This window comes from Brienomyrus brachyistius, chromosome 11 (assembly GCF_023856365.1).
Source record: "Brienomyrus brachyistius isolate T26 chromosome 11, BBRACH_0.4, whole genome shotgun sequence".
In the NCBI taxonomy this organism is placed as follows: Eukaryota; Metazoa; Chordata; class Actinopteri; order Osteoglossiformes; family Mormyridae; genus Brienomyrus; species Brienomyrus brachyistius.
Window position 1 is genome coordinate 22,094,401 of NC_064543.1, and position 19,358 is coordinate 22,113,758.

At 44.7% G+C, this 19,358-nt stretch overlaps 3 protein-coding genes across 3 annotated transcripts; all 3 read left to right on the forward strand.

Moving 5' to 3' along the window:
• Positions 1 to 1,706: 1,706 nt before the first annotated feature.
• LOC125704129 (uncharacterized) lies at positions 1,707 to 5,461 on the forward strand. The gene is made up of 3 exons (XM_048969458.1): positions 1,707 to 1,897; positions 2,217 to 5,397; positions 5,454 to 5,461. Exons 2-3 carry the CDS (start codon positions 2,439 to 2,441, stop codon positions 5,459 to 5,461), a joined length of 2,967 nt encoding a protein of 988 aa, XP_048825415.1. The 5' UTR covers positions 1,707 to 1,897; positions 2,217 to 2,438.
• Positions 5,435 to 13,166, forward strand: LOC125751409 (uncharacterized). Its single transcript, XM_049030156.1, has 2 exons — positions 5,435 to 8,756; positions 9,076 to 13,166. Exon 1 carries the CDS (start codon positions 5,463 to 5,465, stop codon positions 8,508 to 8,510), a length of 3,048 nt encoding a protein of 1,015 aa, XP_048886113.1. The 5' UTR covers positions 5,435 to 5,462; the 3' UTR covers positions 8,511 to 8,756; positions 9,076 to 13,166.
• LOC125751406 (uncharacterized) lies at positions 12,272 to 16,068 on the forward strand. Its single transcript, XM_049030145.1, has 2 exons — positions 12,272 to 15,615; positions 15,935 to 16,068. The coding sequence occupies exon 1, from the start codon at positions 12,286 to 12,288 to the stop codon at positions 15,367 to 15,369; it is 3,084 nt and encodes a 1,027-aa protein (XP_048886102.1). The 5' UTR covers positions 12,272 to 12,285; the 3' UTR covers positions 15,370 to 15,615; positions 15,935 to 16,068.
• The last annotated feature ends 3,290 nt before the right edge of the window (positions 16,069 to 19,358 follow it).

Here is a 19,358-nt window from a genome sequence, read left to right on the forward strand (position 1 = left end):
ATGGAAAATATAAGCTTTCCCTCGCTCTCTCTCTCTCTCTAGGTCAGGGGTGGGAAATCATATCTGCAAAGGGCCAGTGTGTATGCAGGTTTTTGCTGCAACTCCCTAATTAGGCCACTAATTAGAGGACTGATTGGCTGAAGAGTCCTCACACCTGGGTTTGAACAGCTGACCTATAGGTTACTCCAAAAACCTCTTCGGATTCATGGAGGAGAAGTGTGGTTTTCGCCCAGGTCATGGAACAGTGGACCAGCTCTATACTCTCCGCAGGGTTTTGGAGGGTTCATGGGAGTTTGCCCAACCAGTCTACATGTGCTTTGTGAACTTGGAGAAGGCATTCGACCACATCCCTTTGTAAGTCCTTATAAGGGCTGTTCGGTCCCTGTATGACTGGTGTCAGAGCTTGGTCCGCATTGTCGGCAGTAAGTCGGATTCGTTCCCCGTGAGGATTGGACTCTGTCAGGGCTGCCCTTTGTCACTGATTCTGTTCATAACTTTTATCTTTCATCTTTAGATGCATGTTGAGGGTGTCCAGTTTGGTGGCATCAGGATAAGGTCTCTGCTTTTTGCAGATGATGTGGTTCTGTTGGCTTCATCGGACCATGACCTTCGGCTCTCACTGGAGCAGTTCGCAGCCGAGTGTGAAGCCGCTGGGATGAAAATCAGCACCTCCAAATCCAAGACCATGGTCCTCAGCTGGAAAAGGGTGGAGTGCTCTCTCCGGGTCGGGGAAGGAGTCCTTCCCAAGTGGAGGAGTTTACGTATCTCGGGGTCTTGTTCACAAGTGAGGGACGGATGGAACAGGAGATCGACAGGCGGATCGGTGTGGCATCAGTAGTGATGCGGGTGCTGCATCAGTCTGTCATGGTGAAGAAAAAGCTGAGCCAAAAGGCAAAGCTCTCGATTTACCAGTTGATCTATGTTCCTACCCTCACCTATGGTCATGAGCTGTGGGTAGTGACCAAAAGAACGAGGTAGCGAATACAAGCGGTCGAAATGAGTTTCCTCCGCAGGGTAGCTGGGCTCTCCCTTAGAGATAGGGTGAGGAGCTCGGTCATTTGGGAGAGACTCAGAGTAGAGCCGCTGCTCCTCCACATTGAGAGGAGCCAGATGAGGTGACTCGGGCATCTGATTAGGATGCCTCCTGGACGCCTCCCTGGTGAGGTATTCCGGGCATGTCCCACTGGGAGGAGGCCCCGGGGAAGACCCAGGACACGCTGGAGGGACTATGTCTCCTGGCTGGCCTGGGAACGCCTCGGGATTCCCCCGGTGGAGCTGGATGAAGTGGCCGGGGAGAGGGAAGTCTGGGTTTCCCTGCTGAGACTGCTGCCCCCGCAACCCGACCTCAGATAAGCAGAAGATGATGAATGGATGGATGGATGGATGGATGGATGGATGGAATATGCACAAGGGGTAACACGGCAAAAGCAGCCCAAACCAGAAGATGGCTGGCAAAAAGTGGCCGACAAATTAAACGAGGAAGTAGTGTTTATTGTACTTACTGAATGCAGCGTTTCATTTCCTATGTGTCAGATTAATTACTATTTAATATAGTAAATTCCAGTTATAACGGACTGCAAGGGACCTGGCAAAACAATCCATTGTATTCAAAGTCTGTTATATCCAGAGTTGCAGTATGCCCAGAACACAACTATAGGACACCATTTACTCATGCCACACCCCAGCAGACACACTTGTGGTATTGTTGGGTTATAACTGAACAATTGAAGGTCTAAGGTTGCCACCACCGTCAAACTACATTTCCCATAATGCACCAACAAAATGGCTGCTGATCACAAATGAAAACACCTGAACAGGAATGGTAGCTCAGTCTTCAAACAAGCCAAGGAACAGCACAGCAAGCTCTACTCAAGAGTTTACTCCAAAGACACCAATGGTTGGTAAATGTTATTAGGTTATATTAGTTAAAAAGAACTAAAATGCAAAAGCTTTCATTTTGATTTGATTGTCTGTTTGACGTTTGATTGTCTTTATTACATTTGATGTTTAACTGTTCTGTTGTTTGAAGCGAGCATTTAATGAAATTTATTATTTGATTTAACTTAATTCACTAGATTAATGTTATTAATTCATTTGAAATACTTACAATGGTTCATTTGTTTACCTTAATTTAATTAATGTAATCTAAAAAGCTCATGTATTGTTTTAACATCTTACAAAATGACATAGTGAACCTCTGTATCTGTGCTTTGTAGGTTATCAACCTGACGGTTCAAGCATTGGTTGATTAACTTGAAACCAACAAGTCTAAGTTGGTAAATAAAACTCAACGAAAGGTGAATCAAGAGTTGTCCCGGTGTGTCCTTTTGGAGTGGAACTAGAGTGGAACTTAACAGTTGATAACCAACGGAGCAGCCTGGAGTGGAAGATAAAGGGCTTCATACCAGATAAGCTGTGGACGGAAAAAGGAAATAAAGATGGCTGAAGAGGTCTTGGGGAAGACTGTCAAACTACTGAAGCAGGAGAGGACCATTGCAAAGAGCAGCTTCACCAAACTGGCCAACTTCATTTCAAGGGGAGCAAACACTATGCTGAGAGCCGAATTAAAGGAGGAATTTGGAAAACTTTCAGACCGGTTCAGGTCAGTGCTTGATTCTAATGAGGACTACAGGATCGGACTGGAGGCTGACGTCAAGGCGGCGGATAATGAAGCAGAACTTGATAAGCAGCAAGAAACCGACATAAAGACAACCATAAAAGATGCAGAAATTAAAATGGAGGAGGTAAGGGACATTGTACAAACTAACCTGTGGGGAAGATATGGAAAGAACGAACTTAGAACATCGATTCTTGAAGCAGAAGAAGCAATTGATGAAGCTGACAGGGTTCAAGTCAGAAGTGACAATCTAGAAGGCTATGAAGTTCACCTCACCTTATTGGAAGAAAAGATAAACGCAGCCATCTCAGCAATGTCTGAGTGGGAGAGATGGATCCCCGAATCATCAAAAGATGAACTGGCTGGGAGACTTAAAGAACTGAGAGCAACCCACAACAGGCTACAATTGAGAAAAGCAGAGTTTGCCATATCGAGGAGGCTGGCTGATCAAGGCACAAGTGGGAAACCTGTCCAACCACCACCACCTGTTGTGAAGATAAAACCAACTACTCTGCCTGTCTTCCAGGGAAGTAAGAGAGAGTTCCACAGGTGGAGAAAGGACTGGGAGAGCCTGCAAAGGCAGGGGGAGCCCACTGGCTCACCTGAAGTTCTGAAGATTCAGCTTCTGGAGAGTGTGAGCGAGACCATTGCAAAAGAATTAAGACTTTCAACCTATACAACAGCAGCTGACATGTTCAGGGTCCTGGACAATAGATACGGCAACAAGTCCACCATTACAGTTGAAATCCTCGAAGAACTAGACAATATGCCTCCAGTGAAGGGGAACCAGCCGAGGAAAGTCATTGACCTGATTCAATCTGTGGAGAAGGCACTGGCAGATCTGACAGAGCTGGGGAACGTGGGAGCCATGAAAAATCCATTAGTCATCAAGTCCATTGAAAGCAAGTTACCCGACTTCATAAAAAGAGACTGGCTAATGTTCCTGGTCAACCCTGAAAATAATGTCACTGCAGATACTCACTTTGACATGCTCTTGAAATTCCTGAAGAATCAAGAAGAGATACTGGAGAGACTTGAACAACTTAAAATTGTGGACAAGATAGACAAGCCAGAGAAAAGGCATGAAAGAAAGACTGCATCAACCAGAGCTACAAAGAAAGAAGTTGATGAGGGCTGTGGTGTCTGTGGTGATCGTGGACACAGCAAAAAGGTCTTCTTCTGCAAGAAATTTAAAGCTTTGAAACTGTCCGAAAAGAAGTCTGTTCTAAAGAAACTGGGAGCATGCAGCAAATGCTTAGGATACCATGATGATGACGGATACTGCAGGGAAAATTTTTTATGCAGGAATACAGACTGCAAAACGGGAGGAACTGGTTCAGACCACCATTATTTCCTGTGCCCAAAAACTGAATCCAGAAGAGGAGAAGGGGGTAAAGGTGGAAGAGATGAAAGAAGTAAAGGGAAGTTCACAGAGGAACAGGAGAAGTTCTTGTCACAACTTTCCCCAGAACTAGCAGAGCAATGTCGAAAGGCATTCACTAACAGGTCCTCAGTGACACTCAAAACAGCAGGCCAGTCTGAGCTACTGAAGAAGAATGGGCTGATTGAACTTCCAGTGATCATGATGCTGATGCAGGTGACGGCGAACGCAGGTCAAAAGATCGGTACCCTCATTGACCTAGCATCTGACACCAATTACATAACCCACAAAGCTGCTGAAAGATTGGGCCTGAGGAGTGAAGAGATAACCCTGGTCATACATGGGGTTGGTGGAATGACTATGCGAGTCAATACAAGAAGGTACCTCCTAAAGGTCAGAGTCAAGACTCCAAAAGGGACTGAAAGAGCACATCAACTAGTCTGCTATGGCCTGGATGAAATTGCTAAGGTATATCAAACAATTCAGCCTGAGAAGTTAAAAAGATTCTTCCCAGATGTCCAGCTCGAAGACCTGAAGAGACCAGCCGAAGTTGAGCTTCTCATAAGCCACCGTGAGGGAAGACTTGCACCTCAAAGAGTCAAAGTCATCGGAGACCTTGTTTTGTGGGAAAGCCCATTGGGGAAAACAGTGGGCGGAGCCCATCCTGACTTATTTGAAGAAGTGGAGGTGGCAGCATATGAGTCAAGAACCCATTTCGCTCGCTCCATGCGAACCGCTGCTGTCAGATATCAGGAGATCACAGTTCCAACAACCAAACCAGGCTGGCAACTGCAGGAAGATGCGCTGTCCAAATTTACATCTGCCAGTAACCGTGGGTTCCTTGAGTGGTGGCACTGGGACAGCATCGGAGCCGCATGCGAGCCAAGATGTGGAGGGTGTCGATGTGGAAACTGCTCACCAGGAGGAAGAGACATGACCTTAGCAGAGGAGAGGGAGCTTGAGATCATTAAAGGAGGCCTCACCTACAAGGAAAGGGATGCTCACACACCTACACCACACTGGGATGCAAAGTATCCTTGGACTGAATGTCCTACATCTCTCCCTGAAAACAAAAGGGCAGTCCAGGCTTGCTTCTTAAGGATGGAAAAGCAACTAAGCAAGGAACCAGAATGGAAAGTCGCTTATGCAACCCAAATCCATGAAATGGTCGAAAGAGGTGTAGCCATGAAACTCACCAGTGAAGTCATGGAGAAGTGGACGGGACCAGTGTGGTATGTCAGCCACTTGGTGGCGCCTAACCCTCATTCAGTGACAACACCAGTTCGCATTGTCTGGAACAGTAGCCAGAAATACAAAGGGGTAAGCATGAATGATCTTCTTCTAAAGGGACCAGATGTCCTTAACCCCATCAGAGCCGTCCTACTAAGATTTAGAGAAGGCGTGCATGCAGCTCTAGGAGACGTAAAGATGATGTATAACTCTGTCTGGTTGGAGGAGCGTGAGATGCATCTACACAGATTCCTGTGGAGAGACAGCCCAGAAAAGGAGATCTGTGAATACGCAATCACCAGAGTTAACATCGGTGACAAACCCGCTGGTTGCATTGCACAGTTGGCTATGAGGGAGACTGCGAACCTGCCCAAATTCACTCACTTGGTGGATGAACGAAGAGTTATCGAAGAAGACAGTTATGTGGATGACCTCTTAACCTCCCACAATGACCTGCACAGACTTGACAACATCACAGCAAATGTTGAAGAGATTCTAAAAGCTGGAGGCTTCTTCCTTAAACCATGGGTCCGGTCAGGGCAAAGTGGGAGGAAAGGAGCTGAAGCAGATGTCCTAAGCCAGGAGCAAAGGAAAACCTTAATTCTTCCAAACCAAATGAGGGAAGGGGACAACAAAGCCTTGGGCATTGGCTACCAAGTGGATGAGGACAAGCTCTACATGCTGACCGCTGTGAACTTTTCTAAAAGGAAGAAGAAAATGCGAGTTGGCAAAGATCTTCTCGAAGAGGAGGTGAGAACTGAAACACCTAACCCACTGACTAGAAGAGCTCTCTTAAGCCAAGTTGCTGCACTGTATGACCCAATTGGCCTAGTTGCACCGGTCAAGCAGAAAGGAGCGATTCTTGTTCGTAAAGCATTTCAAGAAGGAGGGGGTGGCAAACTGACCCAAGAAACCTGGGATCAACCTCTCTCAGAAGGCCTCAGAGAAGAAGCTATACAGCTTTTCGAAGAATATGTGCAGCTTGGTCGAGTGAAATTCCACAGGAGCCTCACACCATCTGACTGGAAAGGTAAACCTTGGGGCATCACATTCTCTGATGGAAGTGACAAAACATACGGAGCTGTCATGTACTTAAGATGGGAAACAACTCAAGGCATTGAAGTCCGGTTAGTGGAAGCCAAAGCCAAACTCACACCCCTGGATCAAAAGGGAGATGCTGTGAAGGCAGAAATATGTGGCGCAGTCTTTGCAGCTAGGATCAGGAAGTACGTGGAGAAGCATGCACGATTGAAGATTGAGAGATGGTTCCATCTACTGGACAGTCAAATAATCCTAGGAGCCATTCAGCGAGACAATTATGGATACCAAACCTTCTTCGCAAACAGAGTAGGTGAAATCCAGAAGGCTGGGCCAGTGCAAGACTGGTGGTGGATTCGTGGAGATCTAAATATAGCTGACATCATAACAAGAGGAGGCACTCCTGACGATTTGAAGGAGAGTTCCACATGGCAAAATGGACCAGAGTTCCTGAAGTGGCCAGTGGAGGAGTGGCCTATTCATTCAGCTGGAGAAGTTGCAGCCCAGGCCAGGGAGAGTGTAAACAAGCTTCAAAGCAAGGCATTTTCAGCTGTACTGACCAGAGCTCAAGCCAAAATGAGTCAACAGAATGAAGATCCACTAACCACTCAGGAAAGTCCTTGTCAAGAGGGAAAATCCACTCTGCCAAGAATGAGGCCCACTGGCTGGGTTAGACATCTCGTGGACATAACACGGTTCAGTAGTCTGACCAAACTGAAGAGAGTAATTGCCTGGATCCGTCGAGCTGCCGAGCAGTGGCTGAAGAGGATTTTAAACCCAAAACGGCCAAAGTGGGACGCAACAACACCCAAGCTGGCTGGATTGACCAGCAAAGAGCTTGAGGATGCAAGTGACGACCTCTTACTAGCAGCTCAAGTCGGTGTAACTTTTCCAGAAACAACTCTCAGCAGATTAGCAGTATACAAAGATGTGAACACTGGGCTCCTACTTTGTGGTGGTAGAATCCAGATGTTCAATGAGGAGAAGACGGCCGTGCCAGTTCTGCCATTTGAAGCATGGGTGTCTACTCTGCTGGCACGAGAATCCCATGAAGTTAACCATGAGGGTGTAGCAGCAACCCTTCTCCGGATGAGGAAGACAGCCTGGGTAATAAAAGGCCGAAGAATTGCCAAGAAGATGGTTGACAGTTGTGTGAGCTGCAGGAAGAACAGGGCGAAGCAGTGTCAACAAATAATGGCGCACTTGCCTCCAGAGCGAACAGGCCCAGCTGCTCCTTTCGAATTCACCACCTTGGATCTATTCGGTCCATATGAAGTGAAAGATGAAGTTAAGAAAAGAACCAGACTCAAGGTATGGGGAATTGTCTTCTGTTGCATGGCCTCCCGTGCCATACACACTGACGTGGTAAGTGACCAGTCATCTGAAGGTTTCCTGCTGGCCTACCAAAGGTTCACGTCACTGAGAGGGCACCCCAGGAAACTTTGGTCAGACCCTGGTACTAACTTTGTTGGAGCCAAACCTGCTCTGGAGAAGCTATACAAATTCTTTGACCAACTGGACAGGTCTCAATTTGAAGACCTATCTGCCAAGCATGGAACGGAATGGTCTTGGAAGATCCACCCCTCAGATTCTCCGCATAGAAATGGTGCAGCAGAGGCGGCTGTCAGAATAGTGAAGCGGGCTCTAAGCAACCTTGGTGGAGATGGTGTTTTCACCTGGGGTGAATTCCAAACCTTTCTCTTTATGGCAGCCAACCTTGCTAACGAAAGACCTATTGATGCCAGAACTCAAAGTAGGGAAGACTGTGTAGAGTACATTACCCCAAATTCTCTGCTTTTAGGGCGTGCAAACCCAAAGGGAGACCCTGGAGACTTCCAGTTCGATGGCTATCCATATAAAAGGCTTAAAAGTATCCAAACAGAAGTCAGCAAGTTCTGGAAGAAGTGGAGCCAATTGGCTGGACCAAACCTGTTTGTACGGAACAAATGGCACACTAAAGAGCGAAATGTTGCTGTTGGAGATGTGGTCTGGTTGGCTGACCAAAATGCTCTGAGAGGACAGTACAGACTGGCCAGAGTTGTCAGCGTCAACACTGACAACAAAGGCATTGTAAGAGATGTGCTTGTGAGGACCTTTCCCAGCTATCCTGTTCCCATCAGAAAGGCAGCTGGAAAGGAGCCGGCCGCAGGATCCAACAGGGTTAAACAAAAAATCCCGGCCACAACCCTTCATAGAGATGTAAGGCGCCTTGTCATTCTGATTCCCATTGAAGAACAAGAGTGACGGACTGGTGTGACCTCATTGGGTTTGAGAAACCATGAGCTCAAGTGGGAGGTGTTGGGTTATAACTGAACAATTGAAGGTCTAAGGTTGCCACCACCGTCAAACTACATTTCCCATAATGCACCAACAAAATGGCTGCTGATCACAAATGAAAACACCTGAACAGGAATGGTAGCTCAGTCTTCAAACAAGCCAAGGAACAGCACAGCAAGCTCTACTCAAGAGTTTACTCCAAAGACACCAATGGTTGGTAAATGTTATTAGGTTATATTAGTTAAAAAGAACTAAAATGCAAAAGCTTTCATTTTGATTTGATTGTCTGTTTGACGTTTGATTGTCTTTATTACATTTGATGTTTAACTGTTCTGTTGTTTGAAGCGAGCATTTAATGAAATTTATTATTTGATTTAACTTAATTCACTAGATTAATGTTATTAATTCATTTGAAATACTTACAATGGTTCATTTGTTTACCTTAATTTAATTAATGTAATCTAAAAAGCTCATGTATTGTTTTAACATCTTACAAAATGACATAGTGAACCTCTGTATCTGTGCTTTGTAGGTTATCAACCTGACGGTTCAAGCATTGGTTGATTAACTTGAAACCAACAAGTCTAAGTTGGTAAATAAAACTCAACGAAAGGTGAATCAAGAGTTGTCCCGGTGTGTCCTTTTGGAGTGGAACTAGAGTGGAACTTAACAGTTGATAACCAACGGAGCAGCCTGGAGTGGAAGATAAAGGGCTTCATACCAGATAAGCTGTGGACGGAAAAAGGAAATAAAGATGGCTGAAGAGGTCTTGGGGAAGACTGTCAAACTACTGAAGCAGGAGAGGACCATTGCAAAGAGCAGCTTCACCAAACTGGCCAACTTCATTTCAAGGGGAGCAAACACTATGCTGAGAGCCGAATTAAAGGAGGAATTTGGAAAACTTTCAGACCGGTTCAGGTCAGTGCTTGATTCTAATGAGGACTACAGGATCGGACTGGAGGCTGACGTCAAGGCGGCGGATAATGAAGCAGAACTTGATAAGCAGCAAGAAACCGACATAAAGACAACCATAAAAGATGCAGAAATTAAAATGGAGGAGGTAAGGGACATTGTACAAACTAACCTGTGGGGAAGATATGGAAAGAACGAACTTAGAACATCGATTCTTGAAGCAGAAGAAGCAATTGATGAAGCTGACAGGGTTCAAGTCAGAAGTGACAATCTAGAAGGCTATGAAGTTCACCTCACCTTATTGGAAGAAAAGATAAACGCAGCCATCTCAGCAATGTCTGAGTGGGAGAGATGGATCCCCGAATCATCAAAAGATGAACTGGCTGGGAGACTTAAAGAACTGAGAGCAACCCACAACAGGCTACAATTGAGAAAAGCAGAGTTTGCCATATCGAGGAGGCTGGCTGATCAAGGCACAAGTGGGAAACCTGTCCAACCACCACCACCTGTTGTGAAGATAAAACCAACTACTCTGCCTGTCTTCCAGGGAAGTAAGAGAGAGTTCCACAGGTGGAGAAAGGACTGGGAGAGCCTGCAAAGGCAGGGGGAGCCCACTGGCTCACCTGAAGTTCTGAAGATTCAGCTTCTGGAGAGTGTGAGCGAGACCATTGCAAAAGAATTAAGACTTTCAACCTATACAACAGCAGCTGACATGTTCAGGGTCCTGGACAATAGATACGGCAACAAGTCCACCATTACAGTTGAAATCCTCGAAGAACTAGACAATATGCCTCCAGTGAAGGGGAACCAGCCGAGGAAAGTCATTGACCTGATTCAATCTGTGGAGAAGGCACTGGCAGATCTGACAGAGCTGGGGAACGTGGGAGCCATGAAAAATCCATTAGTCATCAAGTCCATTGAAAGCAAGTTACCCGACTTCATAAAAAGAGACTGGCTAATGTTCCTGGTCAACCCTGAAAATAATGTCACTGCAGATACTCACTTTGACATGCTCTTGAAATTCCTGAAGAATCAAGAAGAGATACTGGAGAGACTTGAACAACTTAAAATTGTGGACAAGATAGACAAGCCAGAGAAAAGGCATGAAAGAAAGACTGCATCAACCAGAGCTACAAAGAAAGAAGTTGATGAGGGCTGTGGTGTCTGTGGTGATCGTGGACACAGCAAAAAGGTCTTCTTCTGCAAGAAATTTAAAGCTTTGAAACTGTCCGAAAAGAAGTCTGTTCTAAAGAAACTGGGAGCATGCAGCAAATGCTTAGGATACCATGATGATGACGGATACTGCAGGGAAAATTTTTTATGCAGGAATACAGACTGCAAAACGGGAGGAACTGGTTCAGACCACCATTATTTCCTGTGCCCAAAAACTGAATCCAGAAGAGGAGAAGGGGGTAAAGGTGGAAGAGATGAAAGAAGTAAAGGGAAGTTCACAGAGGAACAGGAGAAGTTCTTGTCACAACTTTCCCCAGAACTAGCAGAGCAATGTCGAAAGGCATTCACTAACAGGTCCTCAGTGACACTCAAAACAGCAGGCCAGTCTGAGCTACTGAAGAAGAATGGGCTGATTGAACTTCCAGTGATCATGATGCTGATGCAGGTGACGGCGAACGCAGGTCAAAAGATCGGTACCCTCATTGACCTAGCATCTGACACCAATTACATAACCCACAAAGCTGCTGAAAGATTGGGCCTGAGGAGTGAAGAGATAACCCTGGTCATACATGGGGTTGGTGGAATGACTATGCGAGTCAATACAAGAAGGTACCTCCTAAAGGTCAGAGTCAAGACTCCAAAAGGGACTGAAAGAGCACATCAACTAGTCTGCTATGGCCTGGATGAAATTGCTAAGGTATATCAAACAATTCAGCCTGAGAAGTTAAAAAGATTCTTCCCAGATGTCCAGCTCGAAGACCTGAAGAGACCAGCCGAAGTTGAGCTTCTCATAAGCCACCGTGAGGGAAGACTTGCACCTCAAAGAGTCAAAGTCATCGGAGACCTTGTTTTGTGGGAAAGCCCATTGGGGAAAACAGTGGGCGGAGCCCATCCTGACTTATTTGAAGAAGTGGAGGTGGCAGCATATGAGTCAAGAACCCATTTCGCTCGCTCCATGCGAACCGCTGCTGTCAGATATCAGGAGATCACAGTTCCAACAACCAAACCAGGCTGGCAACTGCAGGAAGATGCGCTGTCCAAATTTACATCTGCCAGTAACCGTGGGTTCCTTGAGTGGTGGCACTGGGACAGCATCGGAGCCGCATGCGAGCCAAGATGTGGAGGGTGTCGATGTGGAAACTGCTCACCAGGAGGAAGAGACATGACCTTAGCAGAGGAGAGGGAGCTTGAGATCATTAAAGGAGGCCTCACCTACAAGGAAAGGGATGCTCACACACCTACACCACACTGGGATGCAAAGTATCCTTGGACTGAATGTCCTACATCTCTCCCTGAAAACAAAAGGGCAGTCCAGGCTTGCTTCTTAAGGATGGAAAAGCAACTAAGCAAGGAACCAGAATGGAAAGTCGCTTATGCAACCCAAATCCATGAAATGGTCGAAAGAGGTGTAGCCATGAAACTCACCAGTGAAGTCATGGAGAAGTGGACGGGACCAGTGTGGTATGTCAGCCACTTGGTGGCGCCTAACCCTCATTCAGTGACAACACCAGTTCGCATTGTCTGGAACAGTAGCCAGAAATACAAAGGGGTAAGCATGAATGATCTTCTTCTAAAGGGACCAGATGTCCTTAACCCCATCAGAGCCGTCCTACTAAGATTTAGAGAAGGCGTGCATGCAGCTCTAGGAGACGTAAAGATGATGTATAACTCTGTCTGGTTGGAGGAGCGTGAGATGCATCTACACAGATTCCTGTGGAGAGACAGCCCAGAAAAGGAGATCTGTGAATACGCAATCACCAGAGTTAACATCGGTGACAAACCCGCTGGTTGCATTGCACAGTTGGCTATGAGGGAGACTGCGAACCTGCCCAAATTCACTCACTTGGTGGATGAACGAAGAGTTATCGAAGAAGACAGTTATGTGGATGACCTCTTAACCTCCCACAATGACCTGCACAGACTTGACAACATCACAGCAAATGTTGAAGAGATTCTAAAAGCTGGAGGCTTCTTCCTTAAACCATGGGTCCGGTCAGGGCAAAGTGGGAGGAAAGGAGCTGAAGCAGATGTCCTAAGCCAGGAGCAAAGGAAAACCTTAATTCTTCCAAACCAAATGAGGGAAGGGGACAACAAAGCCTTGGGCATTGGCTACCAAGTGGATGAGGACAAGCTCTACATGCTGACCGCTGTGAACTTTTCTAAAAGGAAGAAGAAAATGCGAGTTGGCAAAGATCTTCTCGAAGAGGAGGTGAGAACTGAAACACCTAACCCACTGACTAGAAGAGCTCTCTTAAGCCAAGTTGCTGCACTGTATGACCCAATTGGCCTAGTTGCACCGGTCAAGCAGAAAGGAGCGATTCTTGTTCGTAAAGCATTTCAAGAAGGAGGGGGTGGCAAACTGACCCAAGAAACCTGGGATCAACCTCTCTCAGAAGGCCTCAGAGAAGAAGCTATACAGCTTTTCGAAGAATATGTGCAGCTTGGTCGAGTGAAATTCCACAGGAGCCTCACACCATCTGACTGGAAAGGTAAACCTTGGGGCATCACATTCTCTGATGGAAGTGACAAAACATACGGAGCTGTCATGTACTTAAGATGGGAAACAACTCAAGGCATTGAAGTCCGGTTAGTGGAAGCCAAAGCCAAACTCACACCCCTGGATCAAAAGGGAGATGCTGTGAAGGCAGAAATATGTGGCGCAGTCTTTGCAGCTAGGATCAGGAAGTACGTGGAGAAGCATGCACGATTGAAGATTGAGAGATGGTTCCATCTACTGGACAGTCAAATAATCCTAGGAGCCATTCAGCGAGACAATTATGGATACCAAACCTTCTTCGCAAACAGAGTAGGTGAAATCCAGAAGGCTGGGCCAGTGCAAGACTGGTGGTGGATTCGTGGAGATCTAAATATAGCTGACATCATAACAAGAGGAGGCACTCCTGACGATTTGAAGGAGAGTTCCACATGGCAAAATGGACCAGAGTTCCTGAAGTGGCCAGTGGAGGAGTGGCCTATTCATTCAGCTGGAGAAGTTGCAGCCCAGGCCAGGGAGAGTGTAAACAAGCTTCAAAGCAAGGCATTTTCAGCTGTACTGACCAGAGCTCAAGCCAAAATGAGTCAACAGAATGAAGATCCACTAACCACTCAGGAAAGTCCTTGTCAAGAGGGAAAATCCACTCTGCCAAGAATGAGGCCCACTGGCTGGGTTAGACATCTCGTGGACATAACACGGTTCAGTAGTCTGACCAAACTGAAGAGAGTAATTGCCTGGATCCGTCGAGCTGCCGAGCAGTGGCTGAAGAGGATTTTAAACCCAAAACGGCCAAAGTGGGACGCAACAACACCCAAGCTGGCTGGATTGACCAGCAAAGAGCTTGAGGATGCAAGTGACGACCTCTTACTAGCAGCTCAAGTCGGTGTAACTTTTCCAGAAACAACTCTCAGCAGATTAGCAGTATACAAAGATGTGAACACTGGGCTCCTACTTTGTGGTGGTAGAATCCAGATGTTCAATGAGGAGAAGACGGCCGTGCCAGTTCTGCCATTTGAAGCATGGGTGTCTACTCTGCTGGCACGAGAATCCCATGAAGTTAACCATGAGGGTGTAGCAGCAACCCTTCTCCGGATGAGGAAGACAGCCTGGGTAATAAAAGGCCGAAGAATTGCCAAGAAGATGGTTGACAGTTGTGTGAGCTGCAGGAAGAACAGGGCGAAGCAGTGTCAACAAATAATGGCGCACTTGCCTCCAGAGCGAACAGGCCCAGCTGCTCCTTTCGAATTCACCACCTTGGATCTATTCGGTCCATATGAAGTGAAAGATGAAGTTAAGAAAAGAACCAGACTCAAGGTATGGGGAATTGTCTTCTGTTGCATGGCCTCCCGTGCCATACACACTGACGTGGTAAGTGACCAGTCATCTGAAGGTTTCCTGCTGGCCTACCAAAGGTTCACGTCACTGAGAGGGCACCCCAGGAAACTTTGGTCAGACCCTGGTACTAACTTTGTTGGAGCCAAACCTGCTCTGGAGAAGCTATACAAATTCTTTGACCAACTGGACAGGTCTCAATTTGAAGACCTATCTGCCAAGCATGGAACGGAATGGTCTTGGAAGATCCACCCCTCAGATTCTCCGCATAGAAATGGTGCAGCAGAGGCGGCTGTCAGAATAGTGAAGCGGGCTCTAAGCAACCTTGGTGGAGATGGTGTTTTCACCTGGGGTGAATTCCAAACCTTTCTCTTTATGGCAGCCAACCTTGCTAACGAAAGACCTATTGATGCCAGAACTCAAAGTAGGGAAGACTGTGTAGAGTACATTACCCCAAATTCTCTGCTTTTAGGGCGTGCAAACCCAAAGGGAGACCCTGGAGACTTCCAGTTCGATGGCTATCCATATAAAAGGCTTAAAAGTATCCAAACAGAAGTCAGCAAGTTCTGGAAGAAGTGGAGCCAATTGGCTGGACCAAACCTGTTTGTACGGAACAAATGGCACACTAAAGAGCGAAATGTTGCTGTTGGAGATGTGGTCTGGTTGGCTGACCAAAATGCTCTGAGAGGACAGTACAGACTGGCCAGAGTTGTCAGCGTCAACACTGACAACAAAGGCATTGTAAGAGATGTGCTTGTGAGGACCTTTCCCAGCTATCCTGTTCCCATCAGAAAGGCAGCTGGAAAGGAGCCGGCCGCAGGATCCAACAGGGTTAAACAAAAAATCCCGGCCACAACCCTTCATAGAGATGTAAGGCGCCTTGTCATTCTGATTCCCATTGAAGAACAAGAGTGACGGACTGGTGTGACCTCATTGGGTTTGAGAAACCATGAGCTCAAGTGGGAGGTGTTGGGTTATAACTGAACAATTGAAGGTCTAAGGTTGCCACCACCGTCAAACTACATTTCCCATAATGCACCAACAAAATGGCTGCTGATCACAAATGAAAACACCTGAACAGGAATGGTAGCTCAGTCTTCAAACAAGCCAAGGAACAGCACAGCAAGCTCTACTCAAGAGTTTACTCCAAAGACACCAATGGTTGGTAAATGTTATTAGGTTATATTAGTTAAAAAGAACTAAAATGCAAAAGCTTTCATTTTGATTTGATTGTCTGTTTGACGTTTGATTGTCTTTATTACATTTGATGTTTAACTGTTCTGTTGTTTGAAGCGAGCATTTAATGAAATTTATTATTTGATTTAACTTAATTCACTAGATTAATGTTATTAATTCATTTGAAATACTTACAATGGTTCATTTGTTTACCTTAATTTAATTAATGTAATCTAAAAAGCTCATGTATTGTTTTAACATCTTACAAAATGACATAGTGAACCTCTGTATCTGTGCTTTGTAGGTTATCAACCTGACGGTTCAAGCATTGGTTGATTAACTTGAAACCAACAAGTCTAAGTTGGTAAATAAAACTCAACGAAAGGTGAATCAAGAGTTGTCCCGGTGTGTCCTTTTGGAGTGGAACTAGAGTGGAACTTAACAGGTATAGATTATTATATTACACATGTAGTAATCCAACTTAACCTGACCAGATGTGTGACTATTAATAATCCCGACTACATATCTGCACTGGATATCATCGGCACGCCCCGCGCCTTGTAGGCAGAGCCTGCATGTCCGTTATAGCGAACAAAACTACAGCTAAAAGCATTTGTCCGTTATAAGCGAAATTCCGTTATATGCAAGTCCACTATAACAGGATTTTACTGTATGTCATAATTCCAAAACAAACATAAGCACAATGAGAACATGGGAACAGGTTAAAGTGAAGTACAAGAATATACTTCAAACTGGTAAATTTTGGTATATGACTATTTAAAGAATTGTTGACATAAAAAAATGATATATTAGCAATACAAAGTGCTAATAAATCTTTTAGGCACAATATTCCCCCTCGTATCTTTCGAAAAGAATTTCCTCCTGGAGAAATAAAGGATCTTGCTGATCGCGCAAAACCCTCTCTGTATGAAATTATCTTTTTATAATGTGCGCACCGATATCAATTGGTCGCTCATCCATGAATGGCGAGGCCATGGTTGATTGGATTTCAAGGCACGGACAGCGAGTACGTGTACAAGCTAATCCTTGTTTACACAGAACAAACCTGCTCCGAGCAGGTTTGAGGATTTGGATGTGCCGCTATGACAACACATCCAGCAGGAGTTTCGGGAAACCGACAGATCCCAGGATCATGCCAAATCGTCAACAATTACATCCGGCTAAACGAGTAATCCACGTACGGAAAATACCCCCTTGATGTGAGGGAAATATGTAATTAAGCATATTTTGTATGAGGGATTTTTCACTAAGATCGTGGATACCGCGCACCCATGGTAAATGTTTCACGTTACTGCCCAGGCACGTGCTGTTTATCGACGATGCTGCTGCCAGTGTGCGTTTAGCTTTCTGCAGTATTTCGGTTTGCTTCAGTGTTGTATAGGTTTATTTAACATTGTGCGAAACTGATTTGTTGTACTGCAAAGTAAATACTGAAGAAATATTATTCTTCTTAAATAGCGCTTAATACAAAAAATTAAATTAAAATATTAAAGACGCCTTTAAAAGCCTGATATATGAGGCTAGCGCCTTCATATGGTCGTGTGTTTTAATGAATTTTTATTTTGAATCCTGATCCTGATAATTTGTAACGTGAATGCATTTTGTTACAACTATTACTCACTTGTTTTGGCAGATTATAATCTGTGGCCAACCTGAGCGCAACTAAAATACTGATGTCATTAACTTACACATAAATGAAAACGAGATGGCGGCCATTTTACCAGGGAACAAGTTAGATGACCATGTGTATGGACTGTTGTGTGTTTGGCTGTAACAGCGGCAAGAAAAACGATCAAAGCTAAATTTGTTTTGTATACCTTCAGTTCGTAAAAATCAAGGCATAGGAACTAATAATAACTAAGAGAAAGGCGACAGAAAGCTTGGCTAAAAGCCATCAATCAAAATAACTTAAACGACAATACTGTCAGGAAGTGCCACGTTGTGTGTTCTGAGCATTTCCTTACAGGCAGGTTGGATCCACACAAATTCACTTTTCTAAATACAGTAAATATATTTTATCTTTCGGGGATGCTGTACCTCAATTAGCTGTCGCTATCAATACCTTATTAACGCAGTTTGCTGATGCTGCATGTATTATTCACTTATGATCCTAAGGTTGAATATTTGCTGTAAAGCCTGTAATGATGTCATGATGATCATGACAATTGTGATACCTGTACCCACGAGTGTAATTGGTTTGAACATACAGCTCTTGGGTACAATTTCTCGTGGGTACAAACAATTTTTCCCATACGGAATACTGGGAAGGCAATTAATTTTCCGGTCCCAAAATATCCCAATATAAAACATTTATAGGCACAATAATTGAGATTTTAGTGACAATATAAGTAGCATTGATTGAGAATATCATATTTTTCGGCATATTAGACACACTTTCATCTTTAAATGCATAAAAACTGCGCTATGGCCATACACGAAAGAGACCAAGTCCCGTGGGCTAGGCTAGGCTGCTCGGCGTAGCCTACAACGAGCATAAAAAATTGTTGATGACAATAAAACATTGAAAAAAAGTCTAAATATTACAGTAAGTCGTGTTGCTAATAAAAATGTAAAAAAAAGGCAAATTATCAGTGCTATCACAAATTTACGAAAAATTGCTTAGGATGCAGCAATCAGTTAGGCTATGTGGGAAGGATACGTACCTCTTTTCCGTATTGTGATGCACATCTGTACGTATGTATCTTACATTAAGGACTGATTTACCTTTAGGAAGCATTTTATATGTATAAAAAAACATTCATACATTTACAAGAGTGGATGTAAACATATCTATCATAGCACCGCTCGGGTGGTACGTCGCGGCAACACAAAACAGCTGGCAGAATGAGCCAGCTGAAGCAATCGAGAGAAATCGTATCGTATCTTTTCCTTCCATTTAACTGTGCATTTCAGTTTAATAGATATTTGTTAACTAAAGTTACTTGTGACTGTTCATCTGTTTTCATTAAGTTTTAAAACTGAAATTTGTAACATTGTTACATTAGACAAAAAAAATGGAAAAAAAAACAATGAGAACGAGGCGGGCTGGCTCATGGTACCGCTAGTGGCTCCAAACATTGCTCGTGGGTACAGCCAGATTTTATTAAATAAACATGCTCGTGACTCAAGTTACTCGTGGCCTGAGACGCTCGTGGGTACAGGTACCACTGTATACTCTTTGCATGCATGAGAGACAGCCTTAGATACAACATAACAAAAACTGTTGAATGCATAATGCTAGTTCACTTTTTCTTAATATAAATCATTTCATTATGTAATTTAAATTTGTAAGTGGGAGAGCAACAAATGCATAAAGATTTAGATCTCAGAAGATGTCAATGATCTCAGACGAAAGAAAAATGATCTCAGACGAAAGATTTATCTGTCTAACATGTAACTTAGTAGCAGCTACTAATATCAATATTATTGTTGTTGATTTCCTGTGATGTGAGTGCGTGAACTTGGTGACATGGTTCCCCTTACCGCATTTTTTACCAGTGAGCCCGCCATCCTGTTACTTTCCCTGAGTGCTTGGTGAAGATGCCCCAATTAACAGTCAGAGTATTCATCTATCCATGGTCTGTTTCAGCACTGTATATACTAACACACGCACAATGTTACAATATGGTGACCACAATACAATTGACTACAATTATATTCCCTTAGGTGATTTTGTTGGCGGAGGAAACGGTATAATTGCACCCCCT

Coding starts and splice junctions, on each gene's coding strand:
- LOC125704129 (XM_048969458.1), top strand. CDS start 2,439: ATGGCTGAAGAGGTCTTGGGGAAGACTGTCAAACTACTGAAGCAGGAG.
- LOC125751409 (XM_049030156.1), top strand. CDS start 5,463: ATGCATCTACACAGATTCCTGTGGAGAGACAGCCCAGAAAAGGAGATC.
- LOC125751406 (XM_049030145.1), top strand. CDS start 12,286: ATGATGTATAACTCTGTCTGGTTGGAGGAGCGTGAGATGCATCTACAC.